A 15,152-nucleotide genomic window follows, 5' to 3' on the forward strand; every position below is an offset into this window, starting at 1 on the left:
GAAAACTCATACGTGCTGCTTCAACAGACACCTGAGATTCTCTTCCTACCACGGTTTTGGGGAGCCCTGGCTGGAGGTCTCAGCCAGGGAGGAGACCCCTGTATCCATGCCCTCTCCTGGCTCCCTCTCAGTGCAGGAGGCTGAGCTTTCACTATTCCGCTTAGAATGTAACAGTACTTCCTTCATAGCCAAACGTTTTCAGAGGATAAGAATATATTAAACACCTTAAACAAAACCCTATTCCTTTTTTAGGAAAGAAATAGAGATGAGTTGTCCTCTCTGAAGAAGGCAGGGATTCAGTGCTGGTGGAGTTCAACTTATGTACAGCACGCCCCATCGTCAGCTCCCTGGAGGGCAGGTCTCCTTGTAGAGCTCAGGGAAGCTTCCCCTGAGGCTAAGTTTAGAAACTCCCCTTGCAGAATTTCAAATCCCTGGGTCATTGTGCTCAGTTTTAGAGTGACCTGAAAGTTTTGCAGTCTGAAGAGCATTTCTGTGAAAACTCAGGAGGTCCCTGTCGGGTAGAATGATTTGAGTACAGTAACATAGCACTCTAACCCAGTTGGCTTAAATAATGAAGAGATCTATTATCCCAGATAATGAGAAATCCCAACATTGGTTAATTCCAGGGTTCAAGAATGTCATAAAGGACCCAGATTCCTCGCATGTTTCTGCTTTGTCATCCTTTGTCCTGTTTAGCTTCCCTCATGGTTATAAGGTGCCTGCCATATTCCAGGCAAGCGTGGCAACAGCCATTGGAAGGAGAAGAACCAACTCTTCTGATAGAGGAAAACTTCCCAGAAGCCCCATTTGACAGAAGTGGGTCAGATATCTTTTCCTAAATCAAGTCATGTCAGAGACTGCAATTACTGTGATGAGCTTAGAATAAGTCAGGATTTAACCATGAGTTACATGTGGTAGAGGTAAACACCCAGACAAAATTGGGGATTCTGCTTGGTAGACAACTGTGGTCCTAGGAATTCTGCTACTATCCTGATCCTAAGACTGTTGACTTCTACAGGTCACTTTGGTCCTTTTGGCTGATCAGAGAGATTCACTTGAATCAGACCAATCGACTTGATTAGAAACAAATTATGCAGTGTCTTTTAAATTGATTAACCTCAAGATCAATTTATCAAAAAAGTGTATTTGTTAAAGACCTACTGGGAACCTGGCACTTAAAAGTCACAACTATTAGACAGTGGACCCATTGATGTATAGACATGGATTTAGAGATCCTAATTAGCTGACAGAATAAGTAAATGTTGTAAGTGCCTTTGCATCCCTTTGCAATCAGTCCTTTCCCCCGTGTATTAGATGCACATACTAGAATACTATGCAACATTAAAAAACATGTCCTTGAAAACACATACAAAAAAAATGGAAAAAAACACTGTATAAAGTTTAGAGCAAAGAGCAGAAAAAAAATCTCTATATAATATAATCTTAATTGTTTAATCTTTTTTTAATACATGCACACAGATATATACATCTTTCCATATATGTATACATTTGTAGAAGAAAAATCTGGTTACTCTGGTGTGGGAATTACAGGAAATGTTAATTTTCTTCTTTATGTTTTTCTTCATGTTCTAGTTAGTCTACAAGTTACTTTTGTAATGAAAATAACAATGATATCTACCCAACAGCATTCTGTGGGCAAATGATGCACGAAGAACCTCCTAAGGACCAAACTGCCATCCCCTCCGAAGTTCCAGGCTGCAAACCCGGCCCTCTGCTCCCACACACTTCAGGTCATGGCTCTTAGCAACTATTAGCGCCAAAATAGATTAATAAGAAGATACTGACTTCTACTGAGACGGATATCAAAAAGTATTGAGCCAAGAGAAGAAAATATTGACGGAAGAAGAATCAAGGTCTTTCTTGGCCTTGAAGGGAGTAATAAACCTTTCTCTTGGCTGAATGCTATATTCTGTTGTCTATTTTTGCAGGCACTTGCTCACTTAAAGTCAAAGATGGCACATCCCTGTAAGCTCTATTAGAGGTTTGAATTCAGAATCTACCCTAAAGGGAAGATGACCCTTTGAGTATAGAATGTATATAATTTATAGCGGAGCGAGTGAGCTGAGACAAGATCTGGACAGTGGAGGTCTGTTTAAGTTTGGTTTCAGTTCCTTTAGATTCAGCAGAATCCTAATTAAAGAAACTAAGACATACCTTCCGACCAGCTCATATAGACCCAAACCAGCTGAGACGAGCTGCAGGTCACCACACTAGACATGCAGATTCAGGCTTCCTCAGAGCCAGCACATCGGTCTGTTGGGTTTGGGGTGATTTCTTAGGACAAATAAATTGGAGATGACTGCAGTTGGAATGCTCTTTCCTACATTTTTCTCAGATACAAGAAGATGATATAATAACATGTTGGTCGAACCATCCTATGAACCAGTAACTTTGTTTTTTTTTTTTTTTTTCCAGATTGTTCTGGAATGGGTTACAGGAGGACATAATGGGTTGAAATTAGTTTCAAGTTAAATTATTCCCTTAGTTTGGGTACAGGCTATGTATCATTTTTCCATTGTTGCATAGCAAAGCCCTCCAAAATACCGCGACTTAAAACAATTACTTATTTGCTCATAATTCTGTGGGTTGGCAGTTTGGGCTAGACTGGGCTGGGATGACTCACACGGCATCTGCTGGGCTCACTCATGTCAGGGCTTCGGCTAGGAGGGCCAGGCCTCTTTCTCCGTGTGCTCATTCATTCTCCAGAAGGCGCTGGTCTTCCAAGAGGGTGAGAGCAGAAGCTGCAAGGCCACTGCAGACCCCCACTCGAATTCACAGTGTCACTTTTAGTCACATTCTATTGGGCAAAAGAACTCACAAAAGTTGGCCAAGTTCAAGTAGTGGGGCAAATAAACTTAACCTTTTTGGGGGAGGACTTGTAATTTTCCTGCAAGTCTGACGTGGTTGTGAAATACAAAGGTTTTGTTTTCGTGTTTTTAAGGAATGAGCACGCTGTCTCTCCCTTCTGCTCTTGTACTTCCCCCCGGCTGGGAGATGGCCCTAGAGAGTGGTGACAATGTGCTCTACCAGCTCCGGACGACCGTCTTCTACTGTCATGTGAGAGAAATCATGTTCTGTCTTGTTGGGCTACTGCATGGGGGTGGGGGGGCTCGCAACATGTCCTGCCCCTCACTAATTTAGGCTGGAGGAAGGTGGCTTCTAAGGAGCCTGCGACATTGGTTTACTTACACCTATTTAGGGTCTGGAAGGTGGAGTAATGGAGAGAGTTGGCGAAGTCCACTCATTTGGGGAGAAAAATGGAAAGGAAATTAAGAATAGAAGAGCAGTTTGAGGTGTCGAGGAAAAAACATCCAGCCTAAGAGAAAGCTTATAAGAGTTTATTTGAGCTAAACTGAGGACAATTGCCAGGAAACCAAGTCTCAATGGATTGAGAAAATGCTTTGCAAAATGACGGTTTGCTGCTTACTTTATACGTAGAGCCAAAGGAGGAGGGTTACATGAAATCCACTGGTGGTAGATTAAGGGGGTGGGAGAAAGCAAAGCGGGGAAATCTCTGGAATTGGATAAAAGTAAATTGGAGAAACAGGTACTTATTTTACATAGGTGAGTACGGGATAGTTAATAGCATATTACAGCACATAGAGATGGCAATCAGAATAATAATGAGGGATTCTGTAATTTCCTGCTCTGGTCCAGAAAAAGGGATTAGTGACATTCCAAGGGTGTTATCTTAGGTGCAAAAGGACAGCAAACAGACTCACTTAAAGTAAAGCTTGACCTTTGTCAAGGAAGCTACAGGCTAAAGATGTGACTTCCTGCCATAGCCCACCCTAGTTAGGAACTTTCATGTTCACGCCATCCTATGTGGTTATTTTCAGTCTCCTGAGCTTGTCAGGTTTAATCTGTGACCCCCTTTTCCGTCCACAGGGGAAACAGCAGGATCCTAGGAGCCTTTTGGGGAGACTTTGCTATTTAAGAAGTAAAGAAAAATAGGTCCAAGGGAAAAGAGAAATGTTTGGGGGCTGGGGGGCATTCTGGTGAGCCCCGCTTCACACCACAGTGGCCACCTCTGTGCATAGCTGGCTTCAATGCCAGGGGCAGATAGCAGGACTATTTGTGGTTGTAAGGAAGGAAGGGCAGAGAACTGTGGACCCGTCCTGACTGAAGTGGAGATTAGCAAGGCCTCCTGTGAGGGTATACAAGGAGACTAAAACATGATGGTCACAATTGCGACAATAACAGCTAACATTTACTGCCTCCTCGCTGCGACCCTGGGACTAGTCGAAATTCTCACATGTATCAACTCATGGAATCCTCACCATAACCATACTAATATGGGAGAGCCCCCTCACTATAGAGATTTTAAGTTCCCTTTTTCTTTGGATCTCTGGTCTTTTTGAAAACTTCCTTCTTCTTTGCCTTTTAGTGATTCTGCTTACCATACATTTACTATGCATACCAGCTTCAGTGCTCCCATTTACTTCACCCCAGTGCTGACCCTATGACTTGGGAGAGGTTTTGCATCTCTGTGGGATCCACTCCTGGCTCCAACTTAAATCTACATAACATATGTGGAGAGACAAAAGGAGTCAGTCAGGCTCCCTGCCCGACACTGACTGGTGGCCCGCAGTGGCCCGCTGGTTACCTGAGATGGAATGATGCGCTCCCGCGGTCCATCCTGAAGGTGTCACTGTATACGCTTACGTAAGCATCTGGGCTGTGAGCCACTGTTGTCTCCTACAGTATAAAAAGGTCTGGCCATTTTACAAGGTTGGCTGTGCTGGCTGTGCCCAGAAAACCTGGCTGTGCCCAGGGCTGCGCCCAGAGATGAGGCGGGTGGTACCCTGACAAGGCTGGCTGTGCCCAGAAAGCTAGTGAATAAAGCCTGTCTACTCTGCCTTTGGCTCCACACATCTTCCAGCTCCCAGAGTCGCGGACACCTTACACCAGGGCCACCACCCACTCAGACAATATGCAACAGGGGGGAAATGATACTGGCCAAGCGAATAGCCCTTCCGCCCCCCCCCCCCACTAAAAAACTTGAAGTTTTCTTTCCTATCGAGATTTTATCCTGAAATTTGTGATTTATACTTACTGATTGTAATCATTGAAGCCTAATGTTCTTTCCAACCCATCCTGGGCCCAGCTTCTGGACAATTGACGCCACCTGAGTGACCAGTTGAATGGCCACAGGCTCCATAAGAGCTGATGGATGTTTCATAGCCCGCCCCCCTCGCATCAACAGCTTTGAGCTCTCCTCTTGAAGAAATTTATTAATTAAAATCTATTTTTCCTCATGCAGGGGCCTTGGAGATACAGATGATACCCCAGCGAGATCGCCAGTCCCAACCAAAGAAGCCAACATGGTCTTCCAGGCGGATCTCAAGACCCCTTCCTTTCATCTAAGATCAGATAGGGCGAGAGTCCTGTGAATCCTCCACTAGGTAGGGACAGCTCTATGCCCCTGTCCAGCAGGAAACAGATTGAGAAGAAAAGACCTCCTGTCCCTCAACTTCCCATAAAGATTTTATGGGGATCACATCTCTCAAGGGGAAAGCAAGGCAGGCAGTTAGAGACAGGCATCGGGTCTGCATTCCTGCACGTCCAACACAACCTACAGATGGCGCCTGCCCGGAAGACCTCCCGTCTCTGTACAAAACTTCCCCTTTTCATTGTAATTATCTACCCCTATGAGGAACAAATGGGTACAAAATGACCAACTAGATTAAACCGGTCACTCACACCTGTGCAGTAAAGGCCACCACGACCTTCGTTTCACCTGGGCCTCATTATATCATCATTATAATATCATACATATGCCCGGAAGTTCATTATAATAGATTGAATTCTGGGAAAGGACATGTACAGTGTAAGAAGAAGAGATAATAGCCTCTGGTCAATCACAGGTGTCAGCCAAGTGGCCCCACGCCCAGAGAGGAACAGCCCGTCCTGGAAAACCCCCAAGTCCTCGCCTCTGAGTCCCTTTCGCTCGGCCCGCTGCAAACCCTTTGCAGTGTACTTTTTCTTCTCATAAATTGCTCTTTCACTACTTTACCTCCTTCAATTCTTTGCTCGAGACTCCAAGAACCTGGACACAGTGCCGAAGAGGCCCCTCTCTGGTAACAATATCACCCCTCTTTTAGAGATGAGTAAACTGAGGCACAAATAAGTTAAGTCAAAGGTCATATGCGAGTAGCAGACACAAGCTTCAGACACAGGCATTCTGGCTGTGGGCGCACCTCACATTCTGGGGTCCACTCCTTGATCCCCCATCTCTCCTGTCCTCTCCCTGTCCTTTCCCTCCAACAGCCCTCCAAGCCTACATAGGCAGCCCATGCTTACGTGTACTGAAAACACATATGTCCTTCCATAGGTCACAGGTCTGCACGACGGGCAGGGCAGGCGAGGGCTGGAGGGTCGAGAGAACAGAAAGTGTCTTCATGACCTCATGGGAAAACTCACAGAAAGGATAAAGGTCTGTCCATCTGATGGCAAAAGACACAGGTGTGAAAAGGGGCACTGCCACGCTTTCCTGGTGACGGGTCTCCTGCTGGCTGGCCTGTGGGAGAGCTCCGGGAGGGGGTCCTGGAAGGCTGTGGCCCTGGGTCTGCACTTCTTGCTCTCAGCTGTCCTCAGTGCCCTGCCACTCATCGCTGGAGCTGGTGGGGGTGGGGGGGTGGGGTGTCAGGGTGTGGGAGGGGTGGTCACAGGAGGTTCTGTTCCGGAGGGTCTCTGCTCATTTCCTTGTGTGCTGAAGGTCTTTCCCTATTTTAAAAGTGGTAGACAATAAATCCCAGAGCATCTTCAACCAACAAAAGAGAAAGAGACTTTAGAAATGCACTTTTAAACCCCAAGACCCAGCTCCCGGCCAGGAGACAGGCAAGCTCTTTTAATGACCTTATTTGGATGTACTTAAATGGAAAAAGGCTCCAGAATTTTCAGCTGCTGCATAATCGAAGTAAAAAAGAAGGAAGAATTGTGTATTTTCCCCCTTTTCATAGAAAAAGGAGTTGCTCATTACCTCTTAACTGAGTGCCATGCCAGCAGAGGGGGCAATACCCATATCTCTGTGCTCCACCCCCTGGCCTCACTGGTATTTAAACCCAGGGCCTGAGGCGAGGAGAGGACGGCAGCAGTGCCTGGGTGGAGGAAGCTCAGAAGTGGTGCCCAGCGGCTTCCCAGGTAAGTGCTCTGGTTTCCCGAGGTTTTCCCTGTGAGAGGAGGAAGTGGCCAGGTTCCCAGCATGAGCATCAGCTGTGGAACTAGCCTCCCGGCTCATCCGTGATGGCTGGAAGCCAGTTTGGAAACATTCAGGTAATGTGCGCTTAGCAGTATAGGCGGTCCCAGCACGGGACTACTGTTTCCCCGACAATAAGACAGAGCCGGACAGTCAGCTCTAATGCATCTTTTAGAGCAAAAATTAATATAAGAGCCGGTATATTTTATATTATATTATTATATTATATTTATTATATTAAGACCCTTTCTTATTTTATTATAATAAATAATTTATTATTTACAAGACCCAGTCTTATTTTATTATTTATTATAATAAAATAAGACTGGGTCTTATATTAATTTTTGTTCCAAAAGATGCATTAGGGCTGATTGTCCGGCTCCATCTTATTTTTGGGGAAACACGGTAGGGACAGTCAAATGCAGTCTGTGTTACACTCTAGGGACATTTTCACCAGGAGCAATAAATAGAGGTTTGTACCAGATATTTCCTCTTAAGTCTTGCACGTTCTCATCTTTATTTCTTTGCTGGTTTCGTTCCAATGTCAAAGGTTGGTTTTTTGTTTGTTTGTTTGTGTTTTTTTTTTGTAATTTATCTGTTATATTTCACTTTAAAAAAATCCTAAAATAGAAACTTGATTTTAATTGTGATTAGGAAACTACTATTATAACTTTCCCCTTCTCTAGATTTTGTATATACCAATTAAGATGATGTTTTCAATGGACTTAAAGAGCTTTGAAGTTATTCAAATATTTAATTTTATAGGTTTTGATTCTTATTTGTAAGAGGACCACATCTTTTCCCAAAAATCCTCATGCTATTACCCTCACAATGCCTCAAAGAAGACATTGCGAAACATGTCAAGACATGATATGGCGGACTGGTTTTTGGAGGTCTTATTATTTATCTATTTTTGCAGTTGGGAGAGAACTGGGGAGAGGAAAAGAATGAGTGAGGACAATCTCTTCAAAGTGTAAAACTTGAATTGCTTATGTAAGCATTAAACAAAGAACAAGTCCTACGAGGAAAGTAACAAACTACATACATCTGGACATCCAAGAGCCAGAATGCCTAAAGTCCAGGGGTTCTTAGAGAAGCCGGAGCCAGCAGCAAGGTGTCAGGTGACACCTGGTCAGCCAGGACTCCAGACTGGTGGCTGTCAGGGCACAGGATCTGTGTGGAAAGGATCAGTGTTTTTTGGCATTTGGGCATTTGTTTGGACTAATGCCCGGTAATGGTTGGGAGAAGGGACTTAGGAGCTACCTCAGTTTCAGTGTTTCCAAGGAGGAGGGAAAAATAAACAACATACCTAACTTTCTTTTATGCATTTCAAGCCCTGCTGCATCCCCTAGTTTGCGGGTTGCAGCTGACTCTTGAAGGAGGGGAAATGGGACAGGAGGAATTTATGGGAGTGTGTCCATTTGTGCCCTTGCATTCCCACAAGAGCACCAGGGAGGTCTTTTTGTTAGGAAGGGATTCATGACTGGGGTAAATTGAGCATCTTTGCCTGGCTCAGGGAGAGCTGTAAAAGCGCTCAGCATGCGCAGAGGCATGCACGTGATAGGTGCTCAACTATGGGAGCCACCATTACCCTCATCTGTTGGAGCCTTTGCAAGGTGGGCTAAGATTCAGCTGACAGCACAAAACTAGGACACCAGCCTGTGGTCCCCATGAAAAGGGGGCAGAGTGTAGAGGCTGGGTCAGGGACGCCATCCTTTATCTTTGCCAGCCTCTGGTGTGGGGGCAGACTTGATGGAAAGAGTTCTTCAAGAAAAGGGGTATCACACAGCCGTGTGAGAGTCATCTTTGAGGATCTCTCGGGCGCTCGCTGGGTGTATTCCACTGAAGTGGGCAGCAGGGGGACAGAGTGATTCCTAGAATGTGACCAGATTAGTAAGACCACATAAAACCAATTTTTCATTCGTACCCAGTCCTATATGGAATGCCTGTGCAGAGTTAAGTGTCACAGAGATGAAACAAAAATGTGCGTATATGTCCTGGGTTTGCCTGCACAGTGACCTAGCAGAAACAGTGCCACCTTGGGCATTGTACATGCTTGCCTTCCTTCATAGTTCAGTGGTGTCCACCCTGTCATTTGGGAACAGAGTATCTTTTTAAGTGACTCCACTGGAAATCCATGATAATGCAGTTTTCCTAAAACCCAAAGCAGTGCTTTCATTTGCTTGTGGTTAACTGAAAGGGCAGGATGAGGTAATGAGGGAACCAGAGAAAACCCTGACTTAAGCAGAAGGATCTGTAACGGCAGCTGAGAAACTGGCTGCCGCTCTCTTTGCTGCAAATAGTACATTTTATTCCTGACCAGGGTGTGTGTCCTCCTTTGGAAAAAATGAGGTAACCTGGAGACGGTCAACCGTAGGATTGGAGAGGACCATCTAGGATTCGGAGTCTGCCCCTCTCCTCTGGCCAGGGCGTGGTCGATGTCTGCCCCTAGAGAGAGAAGTCGGTCTGCCCTGCGCTTCCTAGAAAGGGAAGTCTCCAGCCTCTCAGGATTTAACCTCCCTATGGGAAAAACACCAGTTTATCTTTCCAGGGATCATGCTTGCCACTGCTCAGAGGAAGTGCAGGCATAGGACTTAATTATGGTGCAATTCATGTTTAACTGAGCACCTACTATGCCCTGGGTTTCCTTTATTTTCAGAAGAACCCCCTCTCAACTACTTCAGGAAAGAGGACATTTGGTCTTTTTTTTTTTCACATGCAGTAATCTTCTCGTTGGATTTTCTCATTTGAGGCAGGACACACAGCAGACAGAGGATGAACACAGACATGGGGAATGGACTGAGCTGGTGTTTCATCCCAGCTCTGCTGCTCGTTAGCTGTGTGTCCTGGGGCAAGGTACTTAACTTCTCTGTGCATCTATAACAAAGTGGTATCAATGGATTCTCAGGATTTTGTGGATTAAATGAGAATAATGTTCTGAAAGTGTTTGGCACATATGCAAAAAACCCAGTGGCTATTATAGTTTAATACACCAAATATTACTTTGGCCTCCAGGCCTGTGTTATGAGGCTGGGGGTACAGAGGGGACCCACACAATCATGGCCACTGTCATCCCTGAGCGTGCAGGGTTGTCTGGGCTAGGAACTCACATACAAACTCGGGAGCTGTCAGTGTTTGGCTGGAAATTAAAGCCACGCGGGTAGATGTGGCCACCAAGGAAGAACAAATAGACCCCAGACGTAGAGTCCTGTCCATCCGGCCCATGGTCAGCAGCACACACCTCAAAGGGCCGTTCTTGGAAAAGCAGTTTCATGCAGCATTTGTCCTGAAGACTCTGCCTCAGCCTCCAGCCGTGCACGCCACCCACCACCCCTCCTGCAGGCAGAATTAAGGATGTGATCAGTGGACGAGCCTGACTCTTGGGGACACCTGGTGTCCCGGTTTCCTGCACGCACATCCCCTGCATGTGAACCCCCTTGGTCTCACTGATTCCCGCAGCATTCGCCCCATTTCCGTGAGAAACGTCCTCAGTAGAGGAACCACCCCATTCGGAACATTATCCTGCATTTTTCTGGGTGAGCTTTGTGGCCCTGTGCGCCCCCTTCCCACCCTCGTGGCGCCCTGTCTGTGGTCTGCTGTGTGGACAGGACTTGGTGTCATCATCCCCTTCGTCACGGGCTTACCCAAGGCACGTCCCTCTGCTGCCAAACCGCAGACAGGCAGGGGTGGCTCCTCCGCCAGTCACCCCCAGAAGTACTGGCTTGAGGTTCGCCCGCCCCTCTTCTTTCTAGCAACCACTCTGCCCAGGAAAATCTGAGCTCAACATGTGGAATGGGAGAGGCTATAATTAGCAAGGACGTCTTGTTATAACTCAAGGACAGGCAACACCGAGGGCTAGTACAAGGGCTTCTGGGGTTTCTCATATTCCAGGCTTCAGAAACCAAACACTGTGATTAGTCTGCTCATTTATTCTGTTCTTTAGACTCCACATATAAGTGAGATCATATGGTATTTGTCTTTTCCGTCTGACTTATTTCACTTAGCATAATGTTTTCTAGGTCCATCCATATCGTTGCAAATGGTAAGATTTCATTCTTCTTTATGGCCGAGTAATACTTCATTGCATAAATGTACCACAGTTTCTTAATCCAGTCATCTACCAATGGGCATTTCGGTTGTTTCCATGTCTTGGCTATTGTGAATAGTGCTGTAATAAACATAGGGGTGCATATTTTATTTTTGAATTAGCATTTTGGATTGCTCTGAACAGATACCTAAGAGTGGAATTGCTGGGTCATAAGGTAGTTCCATTTCCAGTTTTTTGAGATATCTCCATACTGATTTCTATAGTGGCTGCACCAATCTGCAATCCCACCAACAATTCACGAGGGTTCCCTTTTCTCCACATCCTTGCCAGCACTTGTTGCACTTACTGTTTGTTGATTTGGTAGGATACCTGATGGATACTTGTCTTTTTAGGGAGACCATGTCATGGATGGTATAGATGCCTGACCACTGCAGTGTATACCTAAAGCTGAAGCTGAATAATGCTGAACGTCGACTATAATTATATATATATATATATATATATATATATATATATATATATATATATATATATGTATGTATATATATATTATATATGGTCACAGGATGTGGAGTACAGCATAGGGAATAGAGTCAGTGGAATTGTAACACCTATATATGATGTCAGAGGGGTAGTAGATTGGGGGAGGGAGATTATCACGTTGTGAGGGGTGTAAATGTCTAACTATTACATGGTTTTGTACAAAACAAACACATGAGATGGCTGGGGTTTGGATGGAAGGATGGGCAGAGGAGGCCGGTCTGCTTGTTTAGCCCTGTTGTTGCCCAGGGAGGGGATTTGGGGCCGTGGAAACACCATGTGCTGTCGTGTATACAGAAGGTGCTTTTGAGATCACTTTCTGTGGTTTTGGGGATGGCAGAGGTGCCACAGGGATTAATGGCTCAGTTAGTGGGCGCTGTGCCCACATCTGAGACTGTGGCCTTGCCCTGTCCGTGCATAACCGGGGATACACTGCTCGATGCCCTGAGCCCCGGTTCCCATCTGGGGAGCAAGCAGAGAATATGTGTGGGACTAGCTGAACTTCTGAAGACAGCAATTGTGAAATATCAGTCCTTTTATCCTTCACCTGCCTTCCAACTCACTCTATCGGCTCTCCTCACCTCCCCCATCCTCTGACAAAAATCTCAAGAGGTTCCAGAGCTTTTCTGGTCACCTGTGGTCTTTGAAGAGAACCCTTTTGGGAAAGGCAGGCCCATCCCAGAATCAGTGCCTCAGTCTCCCATTCAGGCCACATCTTTTCTTTTCACCCATCAGGCCTAAGGCTGGACTCGCAGGTCAGCGGGAGGGCAGGGGACCATCCTTGGCTTTGTGTTTTCCTTTCTCCACTCCCACCCTCTCTTGTCCAGCTGTTGCTGGCTTCCTCAAGTTGCTGACTCAGGCTGACTCAGGGACATGAGGGGTCAGAAGAGAAGGGAAAAGGAGTTTTCATTTAGCTGGGGCTGTTACAGCTCCCTCTGGTTACCAGACGCCCTGTTGAGGCAGTTGCCTCCAATGCTGGCTCCACCCACCCCTCTTGTGGGAACCTTTTATGGGTTCTTCAGGTAGGACTCATTCTACCGGTGGGCACCTCCCCACGGGGGCAGCACACTCCTGCTGAGCTGTGGGGCTGCACCTCAGCTCCGTCCCCCAGATGCCTCCTCTCTGTGGTCTTGACCGATGGCGGGACTCGTCCCCACAAACTCTTGGCTGCAGGCCTTTCCCACCGCAGCCGCCCTCCAATGTCTATTACTCAGCCTGTTCCTGGCAAACTGGAGTTCCTCCAGTCCAGGAACAGGCATTGGGCTCTTTCCTGGAAAAGACCCAGTAAAGCAGCTCACACATGCTCCACTGTTATTTTTGGTGTTGTCGGTGGGGAGCATGATATTAGGGTTGTTGTAAAGATGAGGAATGAGGGGGAATCAAAGCCCGGCACACAGTACAAGTCCGTTATTCTCGTTATTATTACAGTGCAAGTGAGTACAGAATTAGAAGTGCCGAGAAGGGCGTCCCAGTAGTGTGAGCTGTGTGAGCCGAGACAGGAATGTACGGTGTGTGAGAAAGGAACTAAAAATAGTAAAAGACCTCGGTAGATAGAGGATGAAATCTGTCTGCTGGGTTTCCAGCTTCCTGTGGGCTCTCAGAATGCATTAAAAATGCTAGTTTCCATCAAGAAATCGCAGTGGCAGTCTTTGCCTTTTTTCTGGATACAGGTCTCCTGGAAGGCCTGCTTCCCATCTCTCCAAAGATGGTTCTCCAGGACATGTTCTGCTTCCCTCTGGGGCTCCTACTTGGTTCTTTGCTCCTGGTGGCCTCAGTCCCGGCCACTCTTGAGCCTCATGGCTGCAGCGACAAGGAGCCACAGGTCACCATCAGCCACATCTACAAGATTGACGTGCCCAAGCCCGCCATGGTCCAGGTGGAGGCCGACCCTCAGCCCCTCAGTGAGGGTGGGGCCTCGCCCCTGGCCCAGGGGGAGGCCGAGGAACAGAACATCATCTTGAGACACAGCATCCGCCTGCAGACACCACAGAAGGACTGCGAGCTGGCAGACAGCGTCCAGGACCTCCTGACCCGGGTAAAGAAGCTGGAGGAAGAGATGGCAGAGGTGAAGGAGCAGTGTAACGTCCAGCGTTGCTGCCCAGGCGCTGCCGGTGAGTGCCCCACCTGGTGTTCATTCAGCAAACACTGAACGAGCACCTTCTCGTGCTAGGTCTTCCGCCAGCCTCAGAAGCACTCGCGTGTGGTCCATGTCCACCTCTCCGGGTTTTCCCGGGGGTGCTTTATCATTGGCATTAGCTCCAGGGGGCATCTGGAAGCCTGAGCAGGGAGGGACCTTAAAATGAGTCTGGACTCCTGGGATAATGCTTCCAGACAAGACTGCTTCCGGGTGCTGTCTTACCCGCGGGTCCAGTCTCTCCTGTAGGGGACAGCAGTGGGGTGGAGAGGAGAGAGCTAGACAGGCCTGGGGACAAGTCCCGGTTCTGCCACTTTTTAGCTCAGTGACTTTGGGCAAGTTCCTCCACTATGTAGTGAGGATAATTCTATCAACTAGTCTAGTTCTGAGAACTGTAGACGATATACATAAGATTCCTGGACCATCGTAGATATTCAGCAAATTGTTAACTCTTGTATTGATAATAAAGTACTATAATGTGATTTTACACATACTGAGCCCCCACCCCCATCACCAGTTTTTTCATTTTAGCATAAACTGCCCAGGCTGATCCAAATAACAATGAGTGGCCCTTCAGCTACATTTTTATGCCTGAAGGAACTGCTACCGTTAAGAGCACCTCCTATATGTCAGACACAGAACTTGGCACCCAGGACACTGCCAGGAATGAGACAGCATGGAACTGTCTCTGAGGAGTCTCCACGTTGAAAGCTTTTTTTTTTTTTTTTTTTTTTTTTTTTTAGGGGAAAATGCAGGTGTTCTGAGAAACTGGGCTGTGGCTGGTGAAGGGACAGGGTTCACTGACTCATGCCTCTTGCTGTCTAGGGTCACAGAGGGGAGCCTGGTTAATCCCGTCTCCCACCCCTCCCCTCCATAGCTTCCGAGCTATTTCGTAGCTTCTTCAGGTTCACTTTTCCAGACTTCAATGTGAGCTAATTTCTCAAGGACCTAGCTTGCTAGGTCCGGCCCCCTCCAGCCAAGATAAGACAGGCTGCGGGCCATCCTCCATCTCACCTCAGGCCCTTTACTGTAAGCCGGCCCTATAAGAGGTCCAGGCTGGAGCAGCTGAGGTATCGTCATAGAAAGAGACTAAATGACCACCCTTTAGACGGTGGGGAACCGGGAAATTCACAGGAGTCCTTGGGGTGGGTAGGGAAAGGGAAGGACGGTGCCTGTGGCTTTTCAGGCAGAAAAAGAACAAATGTTTGTAG

The 15,152-nt window shown here is 46.9% G+C and overlaps 1 protein-coding gene across 3 annotated transcripts in view; it reads left to right on the plus strand.

The window, feature by feature from the left end:
- Positions 1–1,647: 1,647 nt before the first annotated feature.
- TNN (tenascin N) overlaps positions 1,648–15,152 on the plus strand; it is a 44,812-nt gene continuing 31,307 nt past the window's right edge. For 2 of the 3 annotated variants that reach the window (XR_016022714.1, XM_019734627.3), the window contains exons 1-2: positions 6,713–7,164; positions 13,478–13,918. Coding sequence is in view for 2 of the 3 variants with exons in the window: in XM_019734627.3 (XP_019590186.3) it covers positions 7,020–7,164; positions 13,478–13,918 (586 nt within the window). In the remaining variant the exon portion in view is untranslated. Of the gene's footprint in view, positions 3,079–5,284; positions 5,427–6,712; positions 7,165–13,477; positions 13,919–15,152 lie in introns of those variants that run through there. The other variant, XM_088801576.1, reaches the window with a different exon arrangement.

This window comes from Rhinolophus sinicus, chromosome 11 (assembly GCF_057876585.1).
Source record: "Rhinolophus sinicus isolate RSI-liver-muscle chromosome 11, RSI-T2T, whole genome shotgun sequence".
Classification (NCBI taxonomy): Eukaryota; Metazoa; Chordata; class Mammalia; order Chiroptera; family Rhinolophidae; genus Rhinolophus; species Rhinolophus sinicus.